Source organism: Betta splendens, chromosome 13 (assembly GCF_900634795.4).
Source record: "Betta splendens chromosome 13, fBetSpl5.4, whole genome shotgun sequence".
In the NCBI taxonomy this organism is placed as follows: domain Eukaryota; kingdom Metazoa; phylum Chordata; class Actinopteri; order Anabantiformes; family Osphronemidae; genus Betta; species Betta splendens.
The window spans coordinates 18415804-18440255 of record NC_040893.2 but is presented as its reverse complement, the minus strand read 5'-3'; the positions used below and the strand labels follow the sequence as shown (position 1 = coordinate 18440255).

At 48.8% G+C, this 24452-nt stretch overlaps 1 protein-coding gene across 2 annotated transcripts in view; it reads left to right on the top strand.

Moving 5' to 3' along the window:
• LOC114867835 (rho GTPase-activating protein 42) overlaps positions 1 to 24415 on the top strand; it is a 40599-nt gene extending 16184 nt beyond the window's left edge. Inside the window, exons 4-25 of one of the 2 annotated variants that reach the window (XM_029170887.3) lie at positions 7444 to 7515; positions 13301 to 13402; positions 13596 to 13706; positions 14615 to 14719; positions 15343 to 15472; positions 15663 to 15763; positions 16113 to 16222; positions 16761 to 16817; positions 18505 to 18583; positions 18844 to 18883; positions 19111 to 19173; positions 19300 to 19374; positions 19859 to 19943; positions 20111 to 20169; positions 20502 to 20607; positions 20816 to 20975; positions 21057 to 21207; positions 21305 to 21685; positions 21799 to 21961; positions 22621 to 22683; positions 22768 to 22847; positions 23416 to 24415. In XM_029170887.3, coding sequence (XP_029026720.1) covers positions 7444 to 7515; positions 13301 to 13402; positions 13596 to 13706; positions 14615 to 14719; positions 15343 to 15472; positions 15663 to 15763; positions 16113 to 16222; positions 16761 to 16817; positions 18505 to 18583; positions 18844 to 18883; positions 19111 to 19173; positions 19300 to 19374; positions 19859 to 19943; positions 20111 to 20169; positions 20502 to 20607; positions 20816 to 20975; positions 21057 to 21207; positions 21305 to 21685; positions 21799 to 21961; positions 22621 to 22683; positions 22768 to 22847; positions 23416 to 23504 — 2382 coding nt within the window. In that variant the 3' untranslated portion in view covers positions 23505 to 24415. The remainder of the gene's footprint in view (positions 1 to 7443; positions 7516 to 13300; positions 13403 to 13595; positions 13707 to 14614; positions 14720 to 15342; positions 15473 to 15662; positions 15764 to 16112; positions 16223 to 16760; positions 16818 to 18504; positions 18584 to 18843; positions 18884 to 19110; positions 19174 to 19299; positions 19375 to 19858; positions 19944 to 20110; positions 20170 to 20501; positions 20608 to 20815; positions 20976 to 21056; positions 21208 to 21304; positions 21686 to 21798; positions 21962 to 22620; positions 22684 to 22767; positions 22848 to 23415) is intronic. The other variant, XM_029170889.3, reaches the window with a different exon arrangement.
• Positions 24416 to 24452: the final 37 nt, after the last annotated feature.

The following is a 24452-nucleotide window of genomic DNA, read 5'->3' as shown; positions in this document are numbered from 1 at the left end:
CCCAAAATCCAACTCCACCCAAGGATGAAGCATTCTGGATCTCAACCAAAGTGAGGTGTCACAAACTCCATTGCTTCGCTGTGTAAGGTTGCAGCCGATGCCTGACCTTGTGCCGTGAGCCGCTCGCGACAGTGTCAGTGTGGAACATTTTACCACCAGAAAGAAGACAAAAACGGGGATGTGAAGCCACACGCGCGTAAAAGCGGGAGCGACGGCTGCAGACGAACCGCCGCGTGGAGCTGATGCACGTGTGATCGGCGCGAGGCGCGCGTCTCCGACCCGACCGGGTTCCGACCGGGTTCCGAGCAGGTTCTGTCCAAAACGGCAGCGCTGGGACCCGGCTCGGCCGCCGTCGCTGCCAGATGGAGCCTCTGTGCGTAGAGGTGGCTGCTCCTAATAGATTACGACAGGCAGATGTGGCGTTCATGGCCACTCGCCGGCACAAAGACGCCTATTACTCTCACTGCGAGTGGGTGTGAACCCCTCATCAACTGAGAGAAGCAGCAGATTGCTCCATCTCCTTTACTATTATTATTATTATTATTAGTTCCATTTCACATCTGGATTAAACCGGGGGAGAACTAAAAATAGATGGAAGCAGACAGACACAAGGCTGAAGCTTTGAAGCGTATGGGAGGAAAGCTGGACGTGTTGAATCCGGCCTTTTGTGCTTTGTGCACTGTTAACAGGTGCGTTTGCTGCATGGGAAGGAGCTTCACTGTTCCCTCCTTATTTCTCCAGCCTTCAAGCATGAATCACTTTACTGTCTGTCGGTGCGTTGTGTGACTTGGCCTGGAATCGCTCCCTCTTTTTCACTGCTGGTGCACTTTGTGATTGGCTTACAGACCAGCGGCGTGTGTTATTCGGCGTTAGGACTTTCTGAATCCTATCTTGAAGAACGGGAGGAAGATTTCCTGCAGAAATCCCCCTGCTGATAAGCGTTCCAGCGGCATAAAGAGAATGGAAGTGGTTCAAGTTCTGCATGGTTTGAGAAGGTTCAGCACTGCTGAGCGTGGATGGCATTTAGGAGTGGAAGGGCATTGCCCTGATGTTGTGGCTTTTGGAGTGATGATCATGTCCCCCAGGGACGGAGCCTTTTATGGCTGGCTAGAAAACACTGTTTTTCTTCTGTTGTTGTTTTTTATTCTTATTCTCTGAAAGGAAGCAAAAAAATCCCAAAAAACTTCTACTGCTTCTCTTCTCGCTGAGGTTGTGTTGAATTGCTCATACGTGAAGCAGGGTATTTCTGAACAGTTATTATTAGGCTTCTTTAATTCAGAGCTTCCTCTCATAATGTGATCATTCCTCTGCTAAGTAGCGGCTGCGTCTGTATAATCGCCTGAGATGAAGCGGGTTCTGGCGATTCCGGCCGGTCCGTTGTCCCGTCGGTGCTGCTGACGCACAGGCTGCTGTCGGTAAGCTGGGATTTAACAGCGCAGCAGCTCTGTTCTCCCGGAGCGCCGCGTGTCGGCCTGTGAACTGAGGAATGTCCTGTTGACCCTGAAACAACAGTGTGATATAAAGGCAGACATTGTTCTTCGCAGCGTTGACGGCGGCTCGTTTAATGAAAGTCTGCAAAGTATTTGGAGCGGTTTGAGCCACCCCCACCTGGAAAATGAGCCTCGGCCTGAGTCGATCAATAATGAAACTGAAAATATTAAACCTGGAGGCTGGTGTTTCTAACACACACAGATAAAGCCTTGCTTACGGCTTTAGTTCTTAAAGGTTATTTAAACTGAAATCCAGTCTTATAAAACATAAATAAATAAACTATTATTTTACAACTGTGGTTTTCTCTGTATGTGATAAGATTCGATTTGGGTTTTTGTCAAATAGCAGCTTATGAAGCGTTTTCTGGGTTATTTTGCTACTGTATGTGGCTTCAGTTTATCTGGGCTCCGTCTTCATCCCATCAGCCCCGTCTGATCAATACACTCCCTTTATTCAGTGTTAAACACCTCGGGCACAGAACAAACCAAGGTTATTGTGACGGAGGCGGCCCGTATCGACGTGGAGCGTTCCCGCCGTGTCACCGGGTCACGTGTCGCCTGACGCGGCTTCCTCCACCTCCTCGTACGGCGCCGCAGCGATCCGTTCCTTAATTCTGCTCCCGTTGTTTCCTGTTGTTTCTGCTCACAGGTTACAGACGCCTCTGATGGAGACTGAGCGAGTTGATTAGACAGTGAGCAGAGGCGAAATTTGTGTGAAAACATTTGTGTGTGTGTGTGTGTGTGTGTGTGTGTGTGTGTGTGTGTGTGTGTGTGTGTGTGTGTGTGTGTGTGTGTGTGTGTGTGTGTGTGTGTGTGTGTGTGTGTGTGTGTGTGTGTGTCTTAACCTAAAGCTTTAAAACGTACCTACAGCTTGAATGTCTGTGATTTTCCAGCCCCCTCAGTTCTCACTACTGTTCCTCAGCTTCAACAACTATTTTTATTAGTTTATTTAAGGATCCAGTTGAAATTTTATGGAAATATTTGGGTTGAGCTCATACGGACGTAGACAAAGTTGTTGGCAGTCTTCCATTAAAGAAAGAAAACACACAATGGCCATTAAAATAACTTTAGACTAATGCAATAATAAATAAAATCAGAAATGTTAATGTGACGTCTGAGGAAACCGGTCCCTGAGGAAGGAGAGCAGAACCATCAGCCACTGTTGATCCACAGCCCTAAATACGTGGGTTCTGAATGAGGAGCTCACCTGGGTCAAGAAGGAAGCTGGACTTTGGCCCAGTCCTCATTAACTGACCAGCGTTGGAAGCATTTCCCCAGACTCCGTGTTCCAGCTTTTCCACAGAAGTTGTCTTTGGTATTTGGTATTTAGCTGTGTGACCCATTCTGTGACTGAGACCCAGCTCTCTGGTTCTGCCAAGTCTCCAGAATGAGCTCCAACAGTGACAGACGGTGCGTCTCATCTCTGTGGAACTTTCTCTGCCTTTTCAGACACCGTTGGTTTCATCGGTCTTTGGAGGTTTGACGCATCTGCAGGCGTTGGGAGTGACGGCCCGGTGTCACGGGCCACGTTCCCATTCTTTTCCGACTCCTACTTTACTTTCCACGCGGTACCAAAGCGGTTCTGTTGTACACGCCGGCTCCACCTTCAAAGTCAGGCATCAACAAGCATTAGAATCCATCACACACAACCCAACTGTACTTAAAACAAACGGCACAAAATCCCCAGGGGTCCAGGAACCGGCTCCGTCCCCATCTCAGCCGCTGCTTCCCAGCCGCGCTTAGCAGCTTATTCCGGTGAAACGTGTGGGACGAACGTGTCACATCTGCTCCGACGCCGGCGTGTGACTCCGTTCCGTCTGCAGCTTTGCTTTTATTCCGGAGCTCGTACAAGTTAGGGGAGGACGAGGTTTCAGCTCGCTGCGGGTGTCAGCGCTGCAGCAGATAGAGCTTTAGCTCCACACACACACACACACACACACACACACACACACACACACACACACACACACACACACACACACACACACACACACACACACACACACACCTCAAACAATAAACCCACAGAAGTGACTAAGTGACAGAAACCCACAGCTGCTGCTCTCCCTCTTTTAATAAAGGTCATCTCATAGCGTCAGCATGAAATGGGACATTTTCGACGATCATGATGATGAGGGCAATAATGTTTATTATGCATTTAACACATTCATTAGTTTGTGGGGGCTTTGTTTACACCTGCTTTAATGAGTAAGGCTAATTTCTCCTGCTCGCTGCTGCTGTCGCTGTGATTATTGGTTGTGTTGCTGATATTTTTATTTGATGCTGCTGGCGATCTGTAATAGACACACAAGTGCAGATGTCTGGCACAGTATTTCTCACCGAGAGGGAAATATCTCCATGTTCCTCCGTTCAGCGGCTCCACCAGCAGCTCTTATTAACATTCCTCGGCTCCGCGTGTCAACATCTCACTGCTGGCTTTTACACTTAATAAATTGACACAATTGTACAATAAAATCTGCTGCGTCTCCGTCTCGGAGGGTTCAGCCGGCGAGAGCTGAACTTGGTTGAGGACCGAAGAGGAAAACGATGTCTTTGAAGGATCAGGACCACAGTCCTCGTGAGGGTCAGAGGCGATGGACGAGCAGCGGCCTGACATCTTCTAGAGCCGCTGGCGAACATAACAGCGCTTCTGTGGACTGGACGTACTGTAACCATGGCGACAGATCACAACGTGCACACACAGATGTAAAATATATACAGCTGCATTTCGTAGAATTCCTCCAGATTTTGTTGCCGGATTTTAACGTAATTGACACGATTGAACACTCAAACAAGCTCCATTTCACAGTAAGAGCCTTTAGTTGAGAACTCGCACGTGACGGTTAATAATTAACAGGAAATGCGATCGCTTCCACGAAGCAGGCGGTCGTTTAAAGCAGCGGAGGCCGACTCATTAATATTTCCCCCCACACGCGTGCGTTTGCTGTAGAAGAAAAGCCCATGGACAGAAGTGATGAGAGAATGATGGCTGCTTTTAGAATCAGTGGAACAAACTATCCGTCGTGGGTTTTTTTCTACTCCACAATCAATAGCTGTTTAAACATCAGTTTGAGAAATACCAGATGTGTTTCTGCTGAGGCTGTGTTTGTGTTTTGTCACCTCTGGACTCATATCTTCATTTACTTGTCTGCCTCAACAAACCAACACACTCTGAAATGAATCAATACTGGCAGAAGCCTGGCTGATGTTGCTTGTGTTGTATAAAAGCTTTGTGCTTCAGCTATGTTGATTTTAACATGTGATGGAGGTTCAATATTATGAGCTTTCAAATTCCTGGCCTGATTATGTTTGAAGCTCAGAAGCTGAAGTTGGGTTTCGAGCACAGAGCATTAAACATCCTTGTCCAGAACTTTCTGCTCCGCCCAGAGTTTGGCTGCAAACACAAATGTGAAGCGTAAATATGTTCAAATATATGAGCGATGGAGCAGCAGATCGGGCTGTTCGTCTTCTCCGCGTCATCGCGTGACGCATTCAGGAACCCGCATCACGTGACGCATTCAGGAACCCGCTGACCAGACTTGTCCAGTGCACACGTTGTCAGAAAAATCCACTGGATGTGTTGGAAAAGCTGTGAAACCAAGGTGTAATAACCTTTAGGGAGTTTGGGGGGAACAGATGCATGCGCTGTGGATGAAGAGAGAGGAGCCGGCTCCTTTTTCATCCATTTTAAAGAACACATTCGCAAATTCTAAAGATATTTTTTCGACAGGTGTCAAAGGGAAAGTTCAGTGTGTACACTTTGCTCTGTTCAATTTGCTGTGGCCGCCGTGGCATTCTGCTGCGTCTTCGGCAGTTTAACCTCAGAGCACCACTTTTGATCTGCTTGATATTTGGGCTGGTAAAAGCGCCGCATTGATATTCCTCCCACTATCCAGTAATAAAATAACTCAGCGCTACCGCATCCTTTCAAGCATCACACTGTGTTTGCTCATATGGATTTAATCCTGTTGAGAGAGGCTGCTGCTGAGGGCATTTGGCACAATGACAGTCTGAAAGTAATTTATTGAGTCTTAAATAAGCCTGCCCTATTTCAAGTTTGGATTTCAATTTATTTTATTAGAAATTGTTATAAAATTAATCATCTAAACTGATCTTGCTGCCTTTGTAATCAGAAATATTATTATAATATATATATATATGGACAGACATATAGAAATAAGTACTAAAAATCCTTTATTTAATTTTAAATAATATGCCATAATTTGAAAAGCTCACAAAGCTGTATATTTAATTCTACTGTCAATTTGCAGTAGCTGAGAAAAGACAGAGCTATTAGAATTCTATATTTAAAACACAGTAATATTGCAGGCTCAATTAAAACGAAGGCAGCCGAGATAAGACGGCGGAAATTATATTATGACTCTCGGAGAATAGCATAACTTGTGTTGACACTGTAGATAAGATGATGACTTTGATGTGACTGGAGGATTAGAACAGCTATAAATGACCCACTTAGTTTCATTTCTGCCCCATCTCACTTTTCCTGATGTACTTTATCTTTCAGGCGTCGTGTGTCGCTCGGTGCAGGATCCGAGTGGTTGTGTTGCGTCCTCCTCAGTGCAGGTCCGTGGTACAAATACCTTTGTCAGCAGTGAGACTGGGGCTGAGACCGTTTACACCCGTCGTTAACACTGGTTTCATTTATTATTCAGGTCTTTTGTTTTGGTGCAGACTTACTAATTACCTTCTGCACAGCAAACAGAGGATGTGCAATAAACTCCTGCTGAGCTCAGGTTGAGTCCAGGACTGTGAAAGCTGCTGTTTTCATTTTAAGTACAATACAAAGAGCTCAGCTTTTCTGACACAACAGTTTGTTGTGTTTAGGTCATTTTACAAACCTAATAGTTTTAGGACATAAAGTTTCCAAAACTTGTGATTATCCTGTGCAGGGAGCAAACATCACGGTGCAGTAAAGTGCAATATTATAGCAGATCTCAGGAAGTACACGGCGCCACACGTTTCAAGGCAGGAGTGGAGTTTCCAGGAGGGACGGAGCGCTTCTTTTGAAGTCCCGCACTCGGCTCGGGTGATGGAGCTGCCGGGGTTATTTTGGGATGGTGAAAATGCGCTGTGATTAATGGCTCACAACAAAACCTCCATTCGGAGGCGGCGCGTGTTCAGAGGACTGTAGATGGGGAGCTGATGGTCCATCTGTGCAGACACCTCTGAATTAGAGGTGTATGATGGCTGTATTACAGAGCCCGGCTCTTAGTTTATCACATGCAGTCACCGCACAGAATAAGCCCTTAAATCAAGAGCCCCCCGCTGAGCGCCCGTCGCTCTGATGTCATCGGGCGTCGTGAGGGACGGCCCGTCCGCGGGACCCTTAACGGCGCCCGCCCCCAGCGCTCGTCTGGGCCACGGCTGTAATCGGCGCCGTATATCTCCCTTATCTGCTGGGTTCTGGAACGAGCAGGTTGGGGCCCTTTTACTGGGAGAGGTCGCCAAAATGCCGAGTCGCACCTCCAGAAATCTGAATGCGCGGCAGGTCGGGCTTGTAAAGCTCCCTCATCTGCTGCACCGTGTCATATTTCAGCGCGGGTCTGACGGCGCTGGTGCTTCACAGCTCTCATAAAAAGCCTCAATTTTCTTCTATGTGGCGGCGCCGCTGTGGAGTGCTCCATCTCTTATCTGCCGCTCGTCCCGGTGCCTCACACTTCCACGTCGTCACGGCTTTAAGAGATATTAATGAATGCGATTGCTCCATCCTCCACTTGTGTTTGGACTCAATGCGCCTGTGTTTGACTCGGACTGGATGACTCTCTGCTATAATTTCCTGTGTGTCACATATATAAAGCAGGGGCTCCACAGCCGAGCGATTTCTGTATCAAAGGCTTTTGTAATATTTTTTCCCGTCTAATGTTGAATTATTCAGCAGCCGTCAGTCCGACGTCTGTCAGTCTCCTCACTCCTCTTTGTTTTTCCGCTCCAGATTCAGAACGCCGATGACGTCTTGATTACTCCGCTGGAGAAGTTTCGCAAGGAGCAGATCGGCGCCGCGAAGGTAAGAGACCACCCACGAGCGCAATTAGCAGCCGCGCGGCGGAGGATGCTCGGCGTGATGCTGACACCCCCGCTTCCGCTCCTCACCCCCGTCATCCCCCCTCCGGAAAGCAAATCATTAATTAAAAGTAAAACGTGACACTGCTAAGAAAAGTGGCCCGCTCCTAATTAATCATACTGATAGAGGGTGTAAACAAAGATATCAGTTGGAAGATACTGATACTGAGGGCTCAGTTGAAAATACCATCAGTTCTGCAAAGGTCACCAGCAAAGGTGACGGGAGACCGAACCATTATCTGTGTGTGTGTTATCTTCAGAAACACAAATTAAATTTTACAGATGACTTAGTACATTTAGAAGATTTTCTCCTTTTGTGCTTTATTTGCATAGAAATGCACACAATTAAATACAAATGTGCAAAAGTGATGATGTCACAGCCTCTGTGTCAAAGTCTTAATATTCCTCCTTCTTTGAAGCAACTTCTGCAGGATGTTTTAATGCATTCATAACAGGATTACAGTATCCAACATTCTACTCGCATTACTGTAATTCTGTTACATGCACCTCTTTGCTGCTGGATGGCGAGTATTGCTGTCAGTGGGGGAGCTGCAGCGCGTCGCTCCGAGGCATCCCCGTTCCACGCCGGCCGTGCTGTTACAGCCGGACTTAACTGCAGAGAAGAGTGTGGGCTTGTTGCTACAAGCCATGCTTTCATTTCTGGCCGACGCAAAGCCATAAAATGAAAGCGCCGCAGCTTGTTTGTGGTCATTCCCTCGGTGAGATCACACATGAGCACGTGGGCAGAACTTGAGCTTCTACACGAATCTCCCGCTGAGCTTGTGAGTCGGCTGCTTCTCTGCGCCACGTACACAGTCCACCTGCTGTAGAACAAACCAGGTGAGGCCGCATCGCATCGCAGCTCCGACTGCGACTGGTTTACTTGAAACAACCTGACGACCACGGGGCAGAAGCTGCAATATTCCTGTAGACACTTCACCAGCCACCAGCTTCTGCTCCTCTCATCCGTCATTCTCCTTTTGACTCGCCAGAATAAATAAGCAGTGTCACTTCCTGTCTGTGTCTCAGCCCTCACTGACGTCCACCATGATCACGTTCCTCCTCTCACCCCCCGTCCCAGCGCCCAGTGTTACTTCACACAATCTCCATGTTTATAAAATGGTTTCTCCAAAAGCCCGTCGCCCCAGTCGCTCCCTTCACTCCCACCACCTCTGAGCACTTCCTCCTAATGGCTCCCCCGGCTCCCGTCCCATCCCCCGCCCAGCATTAGCCCAACTCCAGCGAGATAAAAGGCAGACTCCACGAGTGACTGAGCAACTTTCCACTGTTCCGGGAATGTGGCGCTCCGCGGGCCTCCTGGCCCTTCCAGTCAGAGCGCTCGGTGTCTGAGAGCGTCGGCCGCACCGACCCGGAGCTCTCGCCTTATTTGGTTCTACTGCTGGAAGCCCGGCGAGGTTCTGAGGCAGCGCATCAGCTCCTCGGGCGCAGGCATAAAACTTTCATGGGCGCAAAACACCGGCAGACTGACTGCAGGGCATATCAGGCACAGGCTGCTTTACACAAGGCTGAACCCCACCGTCTGCAGCAAACACGCGCTGAGGCGCTACCGGGATCCAGATTATCGCGTATTGTCACAGCACGCGACCATATGCGCTAAACTGAAGCCGTTTTCACACTTTAACTTCCCACACGAAGAGCAACGCTGAAATAAGAGAATGTAAAGTACCTGCTGCTGGTTGTCGCCGCGTGGACCTTCTGTCTGACGTCGATCTGCGGCAGGTGAAACCCCTGGAGCTGCGTCCGCGCCGTTCGCGTTTCTCTGAAAACGGACTTTTAAGGTCTTAGAAGTCGAGCAGACGTCAGGAAAACCCCAGGCGGCGACGCGCTTCCTCCCCGGCGTCTAGCGCGTCGCGCACTAAACGGCCCTCGGGATGCGCGGGGACGATGGAGGTCCTCCACTAACTGGGCGTGAGCAATGATCGCACACAGAAGCAGCTGGGAGTCAGATGGCCGTCGATAATTTGAGCTTCCCTCGTCCCACACAGGCATCGGGAAATTCTTGGCTACCGTTGGTCCCTAGAGGCCGAGGCGACATTTGCATTCGCGCGCTACAATCCTAAAATATGCTAAGCGGGACGTGGCGGAGTAAAGGCATGAATGGAAGTGGTCTGGAGATGTGTTTACCAGCTGTGGGCCGCGCTCAAACCTTCCAGGCCGACGGAGACGCCGGGTTTTTAACGCGGCGTGTGTCGGTGGACGCAGGTATGCGCTCCGAAGAGCGGATGATGAAAATACATGAAACGCCGTGTGGGAAAAACAACGAGCAGAATCAATAAACCGAAGCATATTTTCCTCTGTCCTCATTGCTTTCCAGGCTAGAAAGTATTTACACGTGAGGCAGTTGAAGTGGACCGAGGGCCGTCCCTTCTTCCTGCAGCGACTGAGTGTGAGACTCACAGTATTGGGTTGGACGCAATAGGAATTATGGGCACCTGGAGAATTAATCTAGAATTTAATTGAAATTAATGGAGCATGTGAGCAGAACTATTATTCATTATCATTTAGAAGTTATTTATGCATAATAATATGGAAAGCAAACTAACGAAGAAGCAAATAATCTGCGGTTTTAGTCAGGCATATTTTCAGGTGATCTTCAAAACTGATGACTGGTTCCTTCAGTGATTTATCTTACTGTAGCATAAGGTTCAGTGTGTGTGTGTGTGTGTGTGTGTGTGTGTGTGTGTGTGTGTGTGTGTGTGTGTGTGTGTGTGTGTGTGTGTTTTTGTGTTTTTGTGTTTTGGTGACTGAGCTCGACCTTCACGAGCTGAAGCATAAGAACCGGACATAGTAAATCATTATATTAATACATGATAGTTTTAGCAAAGCCTTTGAAGACTTGGGCCTTTAGGGGCGACGATCAGGCTGAACCACCCTGTTATGGTCTTTTAATTACACTCACAGTCTATGGCTCCATTTGGGCTCTTCTCTACATTTCTGATTGCCCCTTTTACAGCCACACTGATGAAGCCATTTGATGCAACATGACCGTCTCCAGTAAATAGCCTGGTCCCACACTGGTGTGAATGATGCCTCACGACCATAAAAACTGGGATCGGGAAGATCACAGTGATTTCCTACTCGCAGGCTGTGAATCTGGGATCAGATACAAATGAAGCAGCCTTTTGTTTCACATATGAAAGCTGTCCCACACTGTTAATGCTCGTTTCGTAGCCCCGACTGTTTGCCTCGCACTAAATACAGACAATTTAGAAGTGCTATTTGTTTTCCAACTCCTCGGCAGCAGATGTTTGTAATTATTTAGTGTTAATTGGCCAACTTCTTGCGGCCTGTGATGTCTCCTCAGGAAATCGAGTCTCACCAAAGGAAGCGGAGACTTCAGAGGACGCACGCTGGAGCCTCGTGTTTTCTCTCGGCCGGTTCGTCGCCGTCGGAGCATCAAAATAATGCGGCTATTGCTGTTTAATTGCCATTCTGAAAGCCGGCTCCAATTAGCTGCTCCTAATGAGCTCACAGAGGCAGGTTGCAGAGTTCCCCCTTTCATGTCGCCGCTCCATGCTGGAGAATCCATTTAGGGCGAAACGTGGCGCGTGCGCCCGCGTTCGTGTTCCGCGGCGCCGAACGGACGCGGAGACGCGCGACGGCGTGCGAGCTCCTCTCCTCCATATACACTCACGCTGCTTATGTCTGTTACCATGGCGACGGGAGGCTGCGGAGCGGTGGCCCTGAGGCTTGTTGGGACCAGTGTTAAAACTCAGGATGTGCAGACAGCGTCCGGGTCCTCCTCCTCTCAGCGAAGCCGGCAGCACCTGACGACGAGCAGGAAAAACGCCCGCAGCTTTTTTTACCCACGTCCTTTTTCTCCGCTGCAGCGTTATATTAACAATTAACAACCTCACCCACGATGCAGCTGGCATCAAAGCGCTTCGAACAACAACATGAGACTTGGCAGTTAGACATGCCGCTACAGAGGAATCGGCATCAAAATATTCTCTTCCTGCATCTGATTTATTCATGAGGGTGAACAAAGCAATCAGATGGGGAAGTCTCCCGAGTGCTAAGTTCATGTATGTTTTGTGCACCGCTGCGAGTGTTGGGAAGTGCTTTGGCTTCATCCGTTCTCGCGGAGCTGATTACTGTGGGCTTTATATCAGGAACTCCCACCTGCTCTGCGTCGCCGTGTAAATCTGCCCACATCTCCGTCCCCGCGCGCCGCGCTGGCCTTCGACGCCTTCAGCCCGTCGCCGCTCGACTCGCTCCTCTTCCACTGATTGCACGGACTCGTTGGGGCTGCGGAGGCTTCCGCTCGGCTGTGATTGCGATGGCACGGGTTCGAACACGTCCCGTCAGGATCAAAACAAAGCAGCGCCTCGGCTGGCTGTACCTCCCATTCGCCGCAGCCCTGACTCACTGCCTGTAAAGTCCCTGGAAGTGTGAAGGAGTCAGTCCAGACGTGCAGAGGAGTTTCTGGCAGCCTCTCAGTGGTCAGCAGCACCGCAAGACCCCTGCTGTGACTTCAGGGGCTTGGCTGGACCTAAAGCTCTTAATTTGAAGTGATCCCTAGTGTGTGTGTGTGTGTGTGTGTGTGTGTGTTGGTATCCTCCCTGGGGCTTTAGTTGCATTCACGCTCGCACAAAGTCACATCAACAGCTCTCACGCTGGCAAACAGGCAGCTCGCTTTTGTTGCGAGGAAAAAAAAAGCCCAGATCTTTAATGGGAATTTATTTCCCGTCAGCTAGATATCATATTTAATCACACATTTATTTTGCTACCCACCTGTTTATTTTCCCTTTGTTTCTGAATAGCCTGTATATGTGATTGATTTTCTTCCTCACGCCCGAAAAGATCATTCTCAGTCAAGACATGACAAGAAAGATGGAAATAAGATGCTACTACATGAAATTATGTATTGATTTTTGTGCTGTACTTGAAATACTTATGTACTGTAGAGTTGGTGTTTAACTGCTGGGGGGGGGGGGGCTGAGGCACAGTGATGTTCTAGGTCATATCAGTAGCTGCTAGATTAGACTTGCTAAATTTCAGGGCCATGGGAATGAAAACAAACAAGCAGGATCTGGTTACAGTGGCCACCTTCTCACCCTTTCTCCCCCCACCCCCGCTCCACTTACTGCCTCCCCCCACCGGCCACTTTATGAATGTTTGCATAGCGAGATGGGCAAAGCGCAGCGTGGAGGTCAGACTCGCAGATGAGGCGCTCCAATGCCCCGACACAGTTTGATTAACGCCCGGGAAGTGGATCTGGTTTTGGGGCGAGATCTTGAGTATCTGAGGCCATATGCTTTATAGATGGGCATCTGGCACGAACAGCCCATTTCCTGTTCCCTCTTCAGAGCCGTGTGGGAATCTGCGTCTGAATCCTGCGGCTGCTGACGACGGAGCCCGACTTGTCTCTGCAGGTGGAGCAGAGCAGTGAGAATGCACAGCGTTGGGCTCCTGGTGATAAACAGCGTGCTGCATTTTGCTGTGAACCCGTGTCCTCTGCTGGACAATAATGGCATATTTCTCACAGAGGCTGTTGATAATGCGCCGTCTTTACTGACCAACCACGCTGTCGTTGTCTCCTCGCCGTTACGCGCTCATATGCCACTTTTACGGCCCGTAATAATCTATGCACAGGATTCTGAACTGGTCTGTGGCGACGTGTGCGTGAGCGAAGCCAGACCTCCCCCTAGTGGCCGCCCGGCGTCACTCAATGCTGACGCTCTGCATGTGTCTTGTGGAACTTTTAGGAGGGGAAGAAGAAATTCGATAAGGAAACGGAGAAATATTACTCCACGCTTGAGAGACACCTCAACTTGTCTTCCAAAAAGAAGGAGTCATATCTTCAGGAGGTAAAACCCAAAACCATTTTTCTGCTCCACAACATGTAGTTGATAAATGCTTTTTTTATGGTTGGCAGAGCGTCTCCTGAAAATAAAGCTGTTGCCCGTGGCCGTTGGCTGTGGTTGGTTGCGGAGCACACGCTCCGATCGCACGCCCGCTCTGTGTTGTGACAATAACCCTGCTTTGTCTGCTCATTCCCAGGCCGACACGCAGATTGATAAGGAGAGACAGCTCTTTTATGACGCCTCCCTCGAGTACGTCTTCAAAATACAGGAAGTGCAAGAGAAGAAGAAATTTGAGTTTGTGGAGCCGGTGAGGAAAGAATCCGCCGTCTGCGCGTTGATCAAATGCAGTAATTGTTTTGCCTTTTCTGAGTGTCTTATAGTCGATATAGGACCTAATCTTTGTGGTGCTTTTTAGCTGTCTGTGATCTTCTCCTGAGTTATCCATCTCTCCAAGGTGCACGTCTCACTATGCTCTATTTGTCTTCCCAGTCTAGCTGTAATATAGTTGATCCATTTGGGAACACGGGTGGGTAAAATTATATAAAGTGCTTGTTGTCAAACCCTCCAAAGCAAAGTGCAGGTGTAATTCAAAAGATATGCAAAGTCTGTTGTAAAATCCTTTAGTGGAGACAAGGAAACATTAGCTGGATGTTAAATGTCCAGATGTGAGATTTACATCCACTCAGCTCACTCACCCGCCAGGAGCAGAAATGTAAATCTCCGGCCCCAGGTTGTGCTGGGAAATAAATGGCGATGTGAGGTCCCATCTGTGATGAATCTGGGAGCAGATCAGAAGATTCATCCTTGAACATTTGATGCATCGAGCCTCATCCTAGAAACACAATCAGTGTTTGTGTGTGAGCGTTTGAGCTTCAGGATCCTGGAGATCTGAGTTTCTCCACCATCAAAGCTGAAGCGGCTCTTCCACAACGGACGGAGACGTTTCTGTGCTGAACAGAAATTGCAATTTGTTTTTTTCAGTTGGAAAATGCCACAACGTTCTCTCTCCTTTGGTTGTTTGTGCAAAGGATGGTTTGGATTCTGTAAATTGTAATTGGGTTTTTACAGAATTAGGCCAGGAGTGTGACATTTAGTTACATCTGCAAATTAGTGCAATTAAACGCATGGTTCAAAACTAAATATGTTTATATGAGAGAATGTTTGCTGTCTGTACTGTAACTGATAGCGGCGCTTCATTGTGTTTGACCCCTCCAGCTCCTGGCCTTTCTTCAGGGTTTGTTTACATTCTACCATGAAGGATACGAGCTGGCTCATGAGTTCGAGCCCTACAAGCAGCAGCTCCAGTTCAACCTGCAGAACGTAAGTCGCCGCCTCTTGTCACGATTGGCAGGTTCTCACCAACGCGCCGCTGTGTGATTAGTAAATGAGGCTCTTTGCAGCACAGTGAGGTGACATTTTGTGACCTCACCACTTGCAGCCTGAGGGCTCAAACTTCTGCGTAGCTGAAAATGTCAGTGGCATTGTCCTGACGGTGCCCCCCCCCCCTCCCCCCCTCCCCCATCCCTCTAAGAGCAGCTGGAGGAGGTGAGGCTGGATCAGCATCGCTCCCCACGGGACGTGAAACGCTCTCACGCTGACTTTCTGACTGCAAAAATGAATTTCTTGCAGCATTAACAACCGAGTGTCTGTCCTAATTTGGGATCGCCACCAATTCATCTTTCCAATGTAAATGTTGTGTGTTTGACTAAGACTCCTTGTCTACATTACCAAATGCTTTCCAGTATGTCCATAATTCATTTCCCCAGGTGTTCTCACACAGTTGCACAAATAAGAAGCATTTGTCATTTATTTGACAGATTTTTTTTTTTGTTGGTAGCAGAATAGATTTATTTTTCAGATGCAATATCACAGGAGGGAAATGCTCGTACACAAGATGTCATCTGTTAATGCAATGATAACACGATCCCGTTAACTCCTGGCAGACGCGCAACAATTTCGTGAGCACCAAGCAGGAAGTGGAGAAGCTGATGAAGAGGATCCGGTTGGCGGATCAGGACTACAAGCCGCCGGGCCAGTGGACCATGGAGGGCTTCCTGTACGTCCAGGAGAAACGTGAGTGTCCGGCTGCACTGCAGGTTTACGTCTACAGCCATCTGTCAGAACCTCCTCTGAGCCTCTGAGAGGACACCGTCCCACGCAGCAACAGTTTTTGATGCATCTGTGGCTCCTGACGCCTCTCGTGAAAACATAAAATGCACTAATTTGTATCAGCAACCTTTTTCCCTGTTATTCCCACCGCTAGGTCCTCTGGGATGCACTTGGACGCGCCACTACTGCACGTACGAGAAAGGCAGCAAAGCCTTCACCATGAGCAACACTGAGAACAAGTCGGCCGGGAAACAGGTAGTTGAGTGTGAGCGGTGCTGATGCTCCGTCAGCGCCCGGAACCGTTCCACCGTCTGCTGAAATCAGCACAATAGTTTTCAAATCACTGCTCTTTAATACCGAGCTGCACAGTCTCTGCTGCGCACGGAGCGGTTTTACTGCTGCACTTCTTTTTATTGTTGAATTTATTGTTAACAGTTTCATCACACTGGGAGAAACTGAGCTTTGTTTTCACATTTATTAATATTTCAATATTTAAATGAGAAACCACTCGTAAGGGCAGAGTTGGAGATGTTGTTTTAGGGGATTTCAAATGTTTATTTTTCTGTTGTCGTCTGTATTTATTAATGTTCAGTCTTATTTTTAGAACGGTCTTGTTCTGAACCAGCCGGAGCTGTTCAAGCTCAAATCCTGCATCCGGAGGAAAACAGACTCCATCGACAAGCGTTTCTGCTTTGATATTGAAGTAGTTGAGAGGTTCGTAGCTCTGAATCATCTACACGCTCGCAGAAAGGCTTCTATTACTTACATGGACTGAAAACAGACAACATTAGACTGTAAACTATTACCACCGCCTCCAGGAACTATCTGCAGCCACTTGGACTGCTTTGCACATGTGACTTTTGGTCTTGATGCTATTTAATGTCCTTGCTTTTGTTTAATTTACTGTTGCTGTATGAACTGGACTCTATCAGTGGTTAAACACTGCAGCAAGCAACACTTTGAAAGATTAATGAGGTGCATGTGGGATGTTTCTGTCCTCGTACACTTTGTGCTACATTTGATACTGGTAATAAACACAGATTATCATGGGAGTACACAGTTTTGCCGGAGCTTTAAGGTTGATTAGCATCTTCAAAGACTCCCCGTTTGATGTTTTCAGCTCTGTTTGTGTCCTGCATGTTCCTCCGGTCGTTTCCCTGCCCGGCTCCTGTTTGTTGTATGTCCACAACATCCATATTTACTCTTCTTTTTGAACCAACTGCGTCTTGTCTCTGTCTTCATGCCGATGTAGAAATGACATCTGTCGTGGAACTCTTTTCAGGCCACTTCAGTTTTTCTGTAAAGTCCGGTATGTGACCTGACCAGTGCATGTGCTGCATGTGTGCTGCTAATTGTTGCATCATTCACTCCACCCCCAATGATCTGCCGCTGCCTTCTTACCTCCTCACACTATCAGACACCACTTGGTCCGTGTGGGCTGCAGGATCCAGACCAGTTAACTCTCGAATCCTTTCTCTTATATAACACGTTGATTTGTGCACATCCCAAGAATCACTTAATAACAACCTCTCTTTGAAAGTTGAATGTCTGTCTGGCTGTGTGAGACGAGTCACAGCTGATTTGTACTTATTTTATTGGGCAGCGGAACCAGGGATTGATTAGTGAAACATCAAACCCCTTTAAGTGCCTGCCTGCTGAATAACACCGGCTCTGAGTGATGAAAGCTTGATATGAGCTCATTATTTTGATATGTACTTCAATTCCGACTTAGCTAATCACTGTGCATTATTGTTGCACTGCGGCAGCAGGGCCGGCGCTGCTCACCCCTTCGCTGAGTGTTGCTGAGCATGGACAATAACTGTAGTTTATTTGCAGGACCACTCATTTATCATAAACGCCGAGGCCCCAAGGTGCTTGTTCCAACCACCAAGGACAATGTGGGCCAAGCTCTAGTCAGCTTCAAGCCCATCCATTCATTCTCATTAAAATAAACATCCTGCTACACCTACTGTATAGCCCAGCCAGAGTCAAACCAACCCTCTCAGAACTGAATTCTTAAAGGTTGCTTCAGCCAAATTACTCAAAGGGTATTTATCCATGCATGTAGTTCTGCGGTATTTAATCAAATTCATAATAGCCGTCTCAAGCGTTTGCCTCCGCCCCAGTGAGCAGACTCTTATTTGTTGTCCTCAAAGCAGTGAAATAGGTTTAAAAAAAAGCAGCAGTATCTGTCTTAGGAGTAAAGTGTCCTAGATTCTGTGATAATCCACAGACCTCACTATCACCACCTCTCAAAGCGACTCAAGCAGGAAATACTTCCAGGGAAAACTGATAACAGGTTGTTTTATGGGTTATAATAATGGGGTCACTATATTTCTGGAAAGAGGTGCTGCTGTTGAATCTTTAATGTGTTCGGTGTTGTGAGCATCATAAATACAGTTTCAGCACATTCAGTGTTTTTGGCTGGAGGGGATTGATATCAGAGGCATGGATCTGAAAGCCTGGAACTCTGTGCATGATAAAAACCCCAGAAGACGTCACCAGAATCATTTCTCCCTTGTTTTAATTGTGATTTGGTTGAAACCAACCTCGGCACCTCGGCACGGCTCTGTGCTCGTACTAACTCTCACGACGGGGTGGGATTGGAAACTTTTGAGAATCACGAGATAAACTTGCCGCTGATTTAAGCATGTTGGCTCATTAGGCGCAGATGCTGCTCAGACCAGCTTTGAGCCATAGCAGGGAGCAGATAGCGAGGCGAGGCGCGAACACAAAGTCCATGGAGGTCTCTGCATGTTGGGTGCAAAAAAAAAAAAAAAGAATCACTCTAATCCTAAACACATGTAACTTTCTATTTGGAATGTGAAGCACCGAACCGAGAGAGGGCACAATCTGAAGTCAGGCGTCTGCACACGAGCTATTTCAGTCACAGTAGTCCTTTTATAGTGGTCTCAGCCAGTGTAAACACGCTCTGTCCAGAGGCCCCAGGGCACCGAGATCAGACTGAGACCGGCTTCTCTCTCAAATCCTTCCAGGCACGGCGTCATGACACTGCAGGCCCTGTCGGAGTCCAACAGAAGACTGTGGCTGGAGGCCATGGATGGCAAAGAGCCGGTGAGGAGCTCTGCCTGTTTGTCTGCGTCGCATTTATTCGGTGACGGTTGTTTTTTAGTGGCACCAAACACAAAGGAAACCTGAAGTATTTGTCACTGGCGCCCTCTTCTGGCTGCTTTTTTTTTTTTTTACAGATATGATGACGTCACCATGTGTTGCACTATTAATAGTACAGACCACTGGGGGAAATGTGTTTATGTGATTATATATTTGGTTTTTGAAGCAAAAGATTAATAATGACGTTTGTAACCTTTCTCTAGATTTATAACCTGCCAGCCATTCTGAGCAAAAAGGAGGAGAGTAAGTAATTAGTTTTGTATTATTAGACCTTCTCAGATTTCTAACACCAGGATTGAAGTCACCAACGCATCTACATGTTTATTAACGCTGTTACTTGACACTCGCCCACCACGCTGACACATCGCAGCCTTCCAGCTCAGGGAGAGAGAGCTTATTATTCCTGGATGATGTGTGCTTAACCCCGGCATTAATTGACGTGTCAGCGCCTTTCTCCTGTTGTCCCTCAGCATTTCTTAACGAGGCGGGCTTCAACTTCGTGAGGAAATGCATTGACCTGGTGGAGACGAGAGGTGAGGCCTTTGCACCACCTGCTCTGACTGATATGAGGAGCGACGATGCGCTTCATTCATTAGTGAGCGTGTCCCACGTTTACATAGAAGATCTGTGCTGATCGTGACATTTTTTAATTTCCTTAGGCATAAATACGATGGGGCTGTACAGAATCGGAGGGGTCAACTCCAAGGTGCAGAAGCTCATGACTACAGTCTTTTGTAAGTAATGTTAATATTATACATGATCAAAGGGACTGGATCCAAAACGTGAAGCATAATTTGTGTTAAATTGTTTCTTTTGCATTTTATTTTGCAGCAGATGAATAGACAGGGTTTCGTATTTAATTGCTATAGTTTGATTTGAAGCGCTTTCATGTCCAGCTAACTGTAGAGATGCGACTGTGTGACCCTGTAACGCGAGGGGAGACGTCCTCCGCGTGGAGCCACGGTGCAAGCGTCATCCGCTCTTGTTTCTTTGTCATTTCTAATTAGATGACCCGAGCTAATCCTGTTTGCATGCGTCTCGCACTTCAAAGGGAACGTCTGGCTTTGTTAATGTCTCTAAAGATTCGTCTTTATCTCCGTCAGACGCCACTAATACGTTCCCGTAGCTGTTTAATTCGGATTCAGTCGAGTCAGGCTGTTTTTTAACGCTAGAGCTCATTCGTTGTGTTACGTTAAAAATAAAAATGTGCTTCAATAGCATCCAAGGCACCTGTGGATATTGACCTGGATCCGGAGACGTGGGACAACAAAACGATCACCAGTGGCCTGAAGAATTACCTCAGGTCAGCGTGTCCTCCGGCTGTTTGTCCTTCGCTGTCAGGAATCATCATTACCTTCACAAAGACCCTTTAAAAGCTCCTCGTGTTGTCGTATTCAGCGCCGCGCTGACTCACACAATCAAAAGACCCCTGTCACCCAGGAAATGACAAGTCTCCCCTTGGTTCACTAGGTGTCTCTCTGAGCCTCTGATGACGTTCAAGCTCCACAAAGACTTCATCATGGCCGTCAGTAAGTCGTTACGGCTGCTAATTATTACACATGAACGACGTTTGAGCGCTTTGTGCCAAGCGGGTTTTACCCCAAAGCACATTTTATTTAAATGTAATTAGTTGGAATGTCATCAGTGTTTAATCGTTCAGTTTAACAGGAACTGCGTTTAAAATGTCATTTAAAATTAGTTTCAAATAAAAAGAAAACACGAGATGCATGTAAATAAATGAATGAAGACTCAACCAGTTAAACAGTTTCCCTCTGAGGACGTCTGCATTTATATTTTTCCACTCTGTAATGTTTTGCTGACTCTAAGGATTTCTCATCCTATGGTCTTTGTTCCTTCTCAGAGTCAGACGACCAGAATTACCGGGTTTGTGCCGTCCACGCTTTGGTTCACACGCTGCCTGAGAAGAACAAGGAAATGCTGGAGCTGCTCATAAAACACCTCGTCACGTACGTGCTTCTGCTGTAAATTAGTTACGCTGCAGCTCTGCAAACGAGAGCGGCCCCGCGGGAAAACCCGCAAAAAGCACTGCCACTGATTGGATTGTCTGCTTCGTTCAGGGACAGTTTTCTGTAAAACCACGCGCTACTTGGTTCCAGAGAGAGGAGTTTGTCTCCATTAACACTGATTCATTTCCCTGTCCTTCTTTATCTGCAGCGTCTCCACACAGAGCCAGGTCAACCTCATGACCGTGTCCAACCTGGGCGTCATCTTTGGACCCACGCTGATGCGGTCGCAGGAGGAGACCGTGGCGGCCATGATGAACATCAAGTTCCAGAACATCGTAGTGGAAATACTCATGGAGAACGTGGAGAAGGTGAGGGAGCTTTGCTTTAGACTCATCGTCGCCATCATTCGCTGCTCCGGCTCATTAACGGGCATCTCTGCGTGGAGCCAGATCTTCCACCAGGCTCCGGACCCCAACGTGCCCCTGCCCCAGCCCCAGAGCCGCCCCGAGTCGCGCAGGAGCCGGGCCATCTGCCTGTCCACGGGCCCCAGGAAGCCGCGCAGCCTCTACACCCCCACGCTGTGCCTGGCCGACGCAGAAAGTGAGCACCGGAGCCGCGCCGCGCGGAGCCGCGCCGCAAAGGGCTCCAGCAGGTTTTAATGAAGGCCTCGCCCGCCTCTCTCCTGGTCCCTGTCTAGGCGACACGCTGAGCAGCAGTCCCAGCAGCACGCCCATGGGCAGCATGGAGTCTCTGTCCTCCCACTCCTCGGAGCAGAACCCCTCCTCACAGGCGGCCTCCGGCGGCCCGGGCAAAGACAAGCTGCTCCTGGACCTGTGCCTGGCGCCGCCGCGGCTGCCGCACGGCGCCGCGGGCGGCACCGCAGGCGGCGCCGCGGGCGTCAGCAGCCCCGAGTCCAGCTCCAGGGAGGACGCGGGCCGCACGGATTCAGAGGATGCTCTGAGCCTTTCCTCAGTCAGCATCGCACCCAAGAAGGCGCCCCATTTCCACATGGACCTCAGGCCGGCGCCGCTCAGCTGCTCCCCGGCTCCCTCCCTCAGGTCACTGCACATTTCTGAAGGTGGGATCATGGACTCAGGCTTTATTTAAATCCTACTCGCTCTGCGTGAACTGCCCTGTTTGCTTGTGAGCGTCACTGGTGCACGGCCGCTGCTGTTTGTTTGTGTGTCTCAGGCCGCGGGAGCTGCTCCGGATCTGTCCAGAGTCTGTCAACGGCGGAGCTGCAGCCCAAAGAGGGCGTGAAGCCTGCAGAGCAGCCGCAGCTCCCAGCGAAGCAGGCGATGCGCCGCGGGACGGGCACCGTGCTCAGCAACGGCTACCAGCGGCCCGGCTCAGTGTAACGGACGCTCAAAGAGACCATTTTGGCTTATTGTGAAAGATCTGCTCCCAAATGAAATCACTGTGTAACATTTTTGAAGTCGTATCTTTGTGTGCGTGTGCACTTCACAGTCAACTCGCCGTCCGGCATCGGCGCTTCCTTTCGTCCTCATCCTTCTCCTCACTTCCCCCGTCTGACTCATCCACCTCCTCCTCCGCCTGTTTATGAGCATTGAGCACGGAGAGAGGTCTGGGGGAGCGGATGAGTCCGCGTTGGGAGATTTATGTCTTCCTCTGCGGTGGGGGAGCTGGCTTTAATTACGCTCTGCCTGCTCCGGGGTTGATGTGACCCAGCAGCTCGTCCTCGATTGCTTGACTCGTCGCCGCTCGCACGCTCTTTAGAGCGGTTTTCCGCGTGGAGCCGCGGCCCCTCCACTCTGACGTGGTTGCGCTCGGGGTCGAGTGGAGCCTTGTTGTGTGGCTTAAATGCGTTGAGTAGCATGGGCGGCCTCTGCCCGTCACGTTGTCATGACTTTGGCCGTGACCCAGAAGCAACGCACGCGGTCGCGGCCTGGAGCACATTCATGTTTTTGTTGATGGCTAATGATAAACTCCACCCGCTCGGCTCCAGGTGTTGCATTAACTGCTGCCTCTGACTGGGATGTTTTCTTCTTGCAGGGTCGCCGCCAGAGCGCTGCTCTTTGAAAGCGCGTCCGCGCCGCAGGCCGGTCCGGTCGGAAGGTGCTGCGCCGGCGCCGTTCACGGTTTTGGCCTCTTGGGTCCGGCTCTGCCCGCGTCTAACGTGCCTGTTTGTCGCCTTCACAGAGATGCCAAGGCGATGTACTCCTGCGAGGCGGAGCACAGCCACGAGATCAGCTTCCCCCAGGGGGCGCACTTCTCCAACGGTGAGCGCGGCCTCACGCAGGTCCCGGCAGCTCACAGGACGGGTCGGGCTAATTCGCTCAGCGAGCTGAAATGATTTTCCTCCCGGCGTCACACCCCCGCATTCATTGTTCAAAGCGCCCCGTGCGTTTTATTGCCTCCCTCGGAGGAGATGACTTGGCCCTCGACCAGTGGCGGCAGGTCACAGTAACCTAGTGATGGAAGGCCTCAGCGCCTGTTCCCTGTTAACACAACCCCATGCAGGAACATCAACAACTGCTCCCTGCCGCTCAGCAGCAGCCAGCGTCTGTCGCTGTCCACGCCGTCTTTCTACCTGCTTTTGTGTTTTAGCTGAGCGATGTATAGTCTTAAACCTGTAGCTCTTAATTGTGGTTCGTGTACTGTACGTGTGTGATGGAGCAAAGCTGTCCCGCTTTTATGTCTGAACTAAAAGAGCAGCGTGACCCAGAGTGTTCTTTTTTCTTCTATTCACTAAGTCTGTGGAATCATAATGGAATCGAAACCAAACAAAGGCTCAGTTACTGTGACCAGGGTTGTGCATTGACGCGTGTTTGTCTTCTCGTCCTGTAGTTTACCCCTCCGTCGAACCCGGCTGGCTCCAGGCAACATACGAAGGCAAGACAGGTTTAATCCCCGAGAATTACGTCGTCTTCCTCTAACGGGGGCAAACACTGCATCTTTTTCATGGTATCCATGGAAAAATGTTCCTGCAGTGGACGCATCCTTGGCAGACGCCGAACGGAACGATCCTTGTCAGAATGTTGGAAGTCCATTAAGTCCATTAAGCTGAACCTGCAGCGAGTTAAAATAAAACCAATCTGTGGCTTTTTCACCTGAACTGCACTGATGTTTCTAGACTCATCAAACAGCCACGCCCAGTTTCACACCCTTTATTCTCTGTTTTAACGTCCATTGTGTCCATCAGTCAGCTTTAACCTGCAACTTGACAAACTGTGATTTTAAAAAAATATCCAACAGATTCCAGTTTGATTTAGCAGAACCTTGCACCTTAACGCTCATGTTTCTGGCCTGTGGCCGCCGTTCATCCACTGAACCGGCTCCTGCTGCAGAGTCGCTAATCAACCTCCTCTCTGTTTGTGGTACTGTACAGTCTGGTGCACTGGTGTCCTACAGTAGCAATGACGGCTACACGTATCAGACTATGTTATGTTGAAGATGAAGTTTAATATTTAATTTCTATATTTCTAGAACTCTGTTACAATATGTTACACAGTACAAACCTTGTGGTAATCTAGAAAATAATAATAATTTTCAGTTTCAGAAAAGAAACAAAGACCATTTACTCTTTAGTTGCTTGCTTTCTGTGGCCAAATGTATTGGATGTTTTGGCCAAACATGCGTGTGGAACGGCATTTGGGATCTTGCACTTGCCAAGATCAAGATGTTCTTCTCCATTTACAGCAGAAAGAATGCGAGGTGGCCTTGAGCAGCGATGTAACACTCCCTCACAGCCCGACTGCGAGTGGCTTATCGCGGAAATGACTCTGAATTTCTGTATCCTGATCCTTTTACTTGTGTTGTTTTTACAGTAAACATTTCCTTTCAGTCATCTGCTGTGTCCTGATGATGTATAAGCACATCTATGA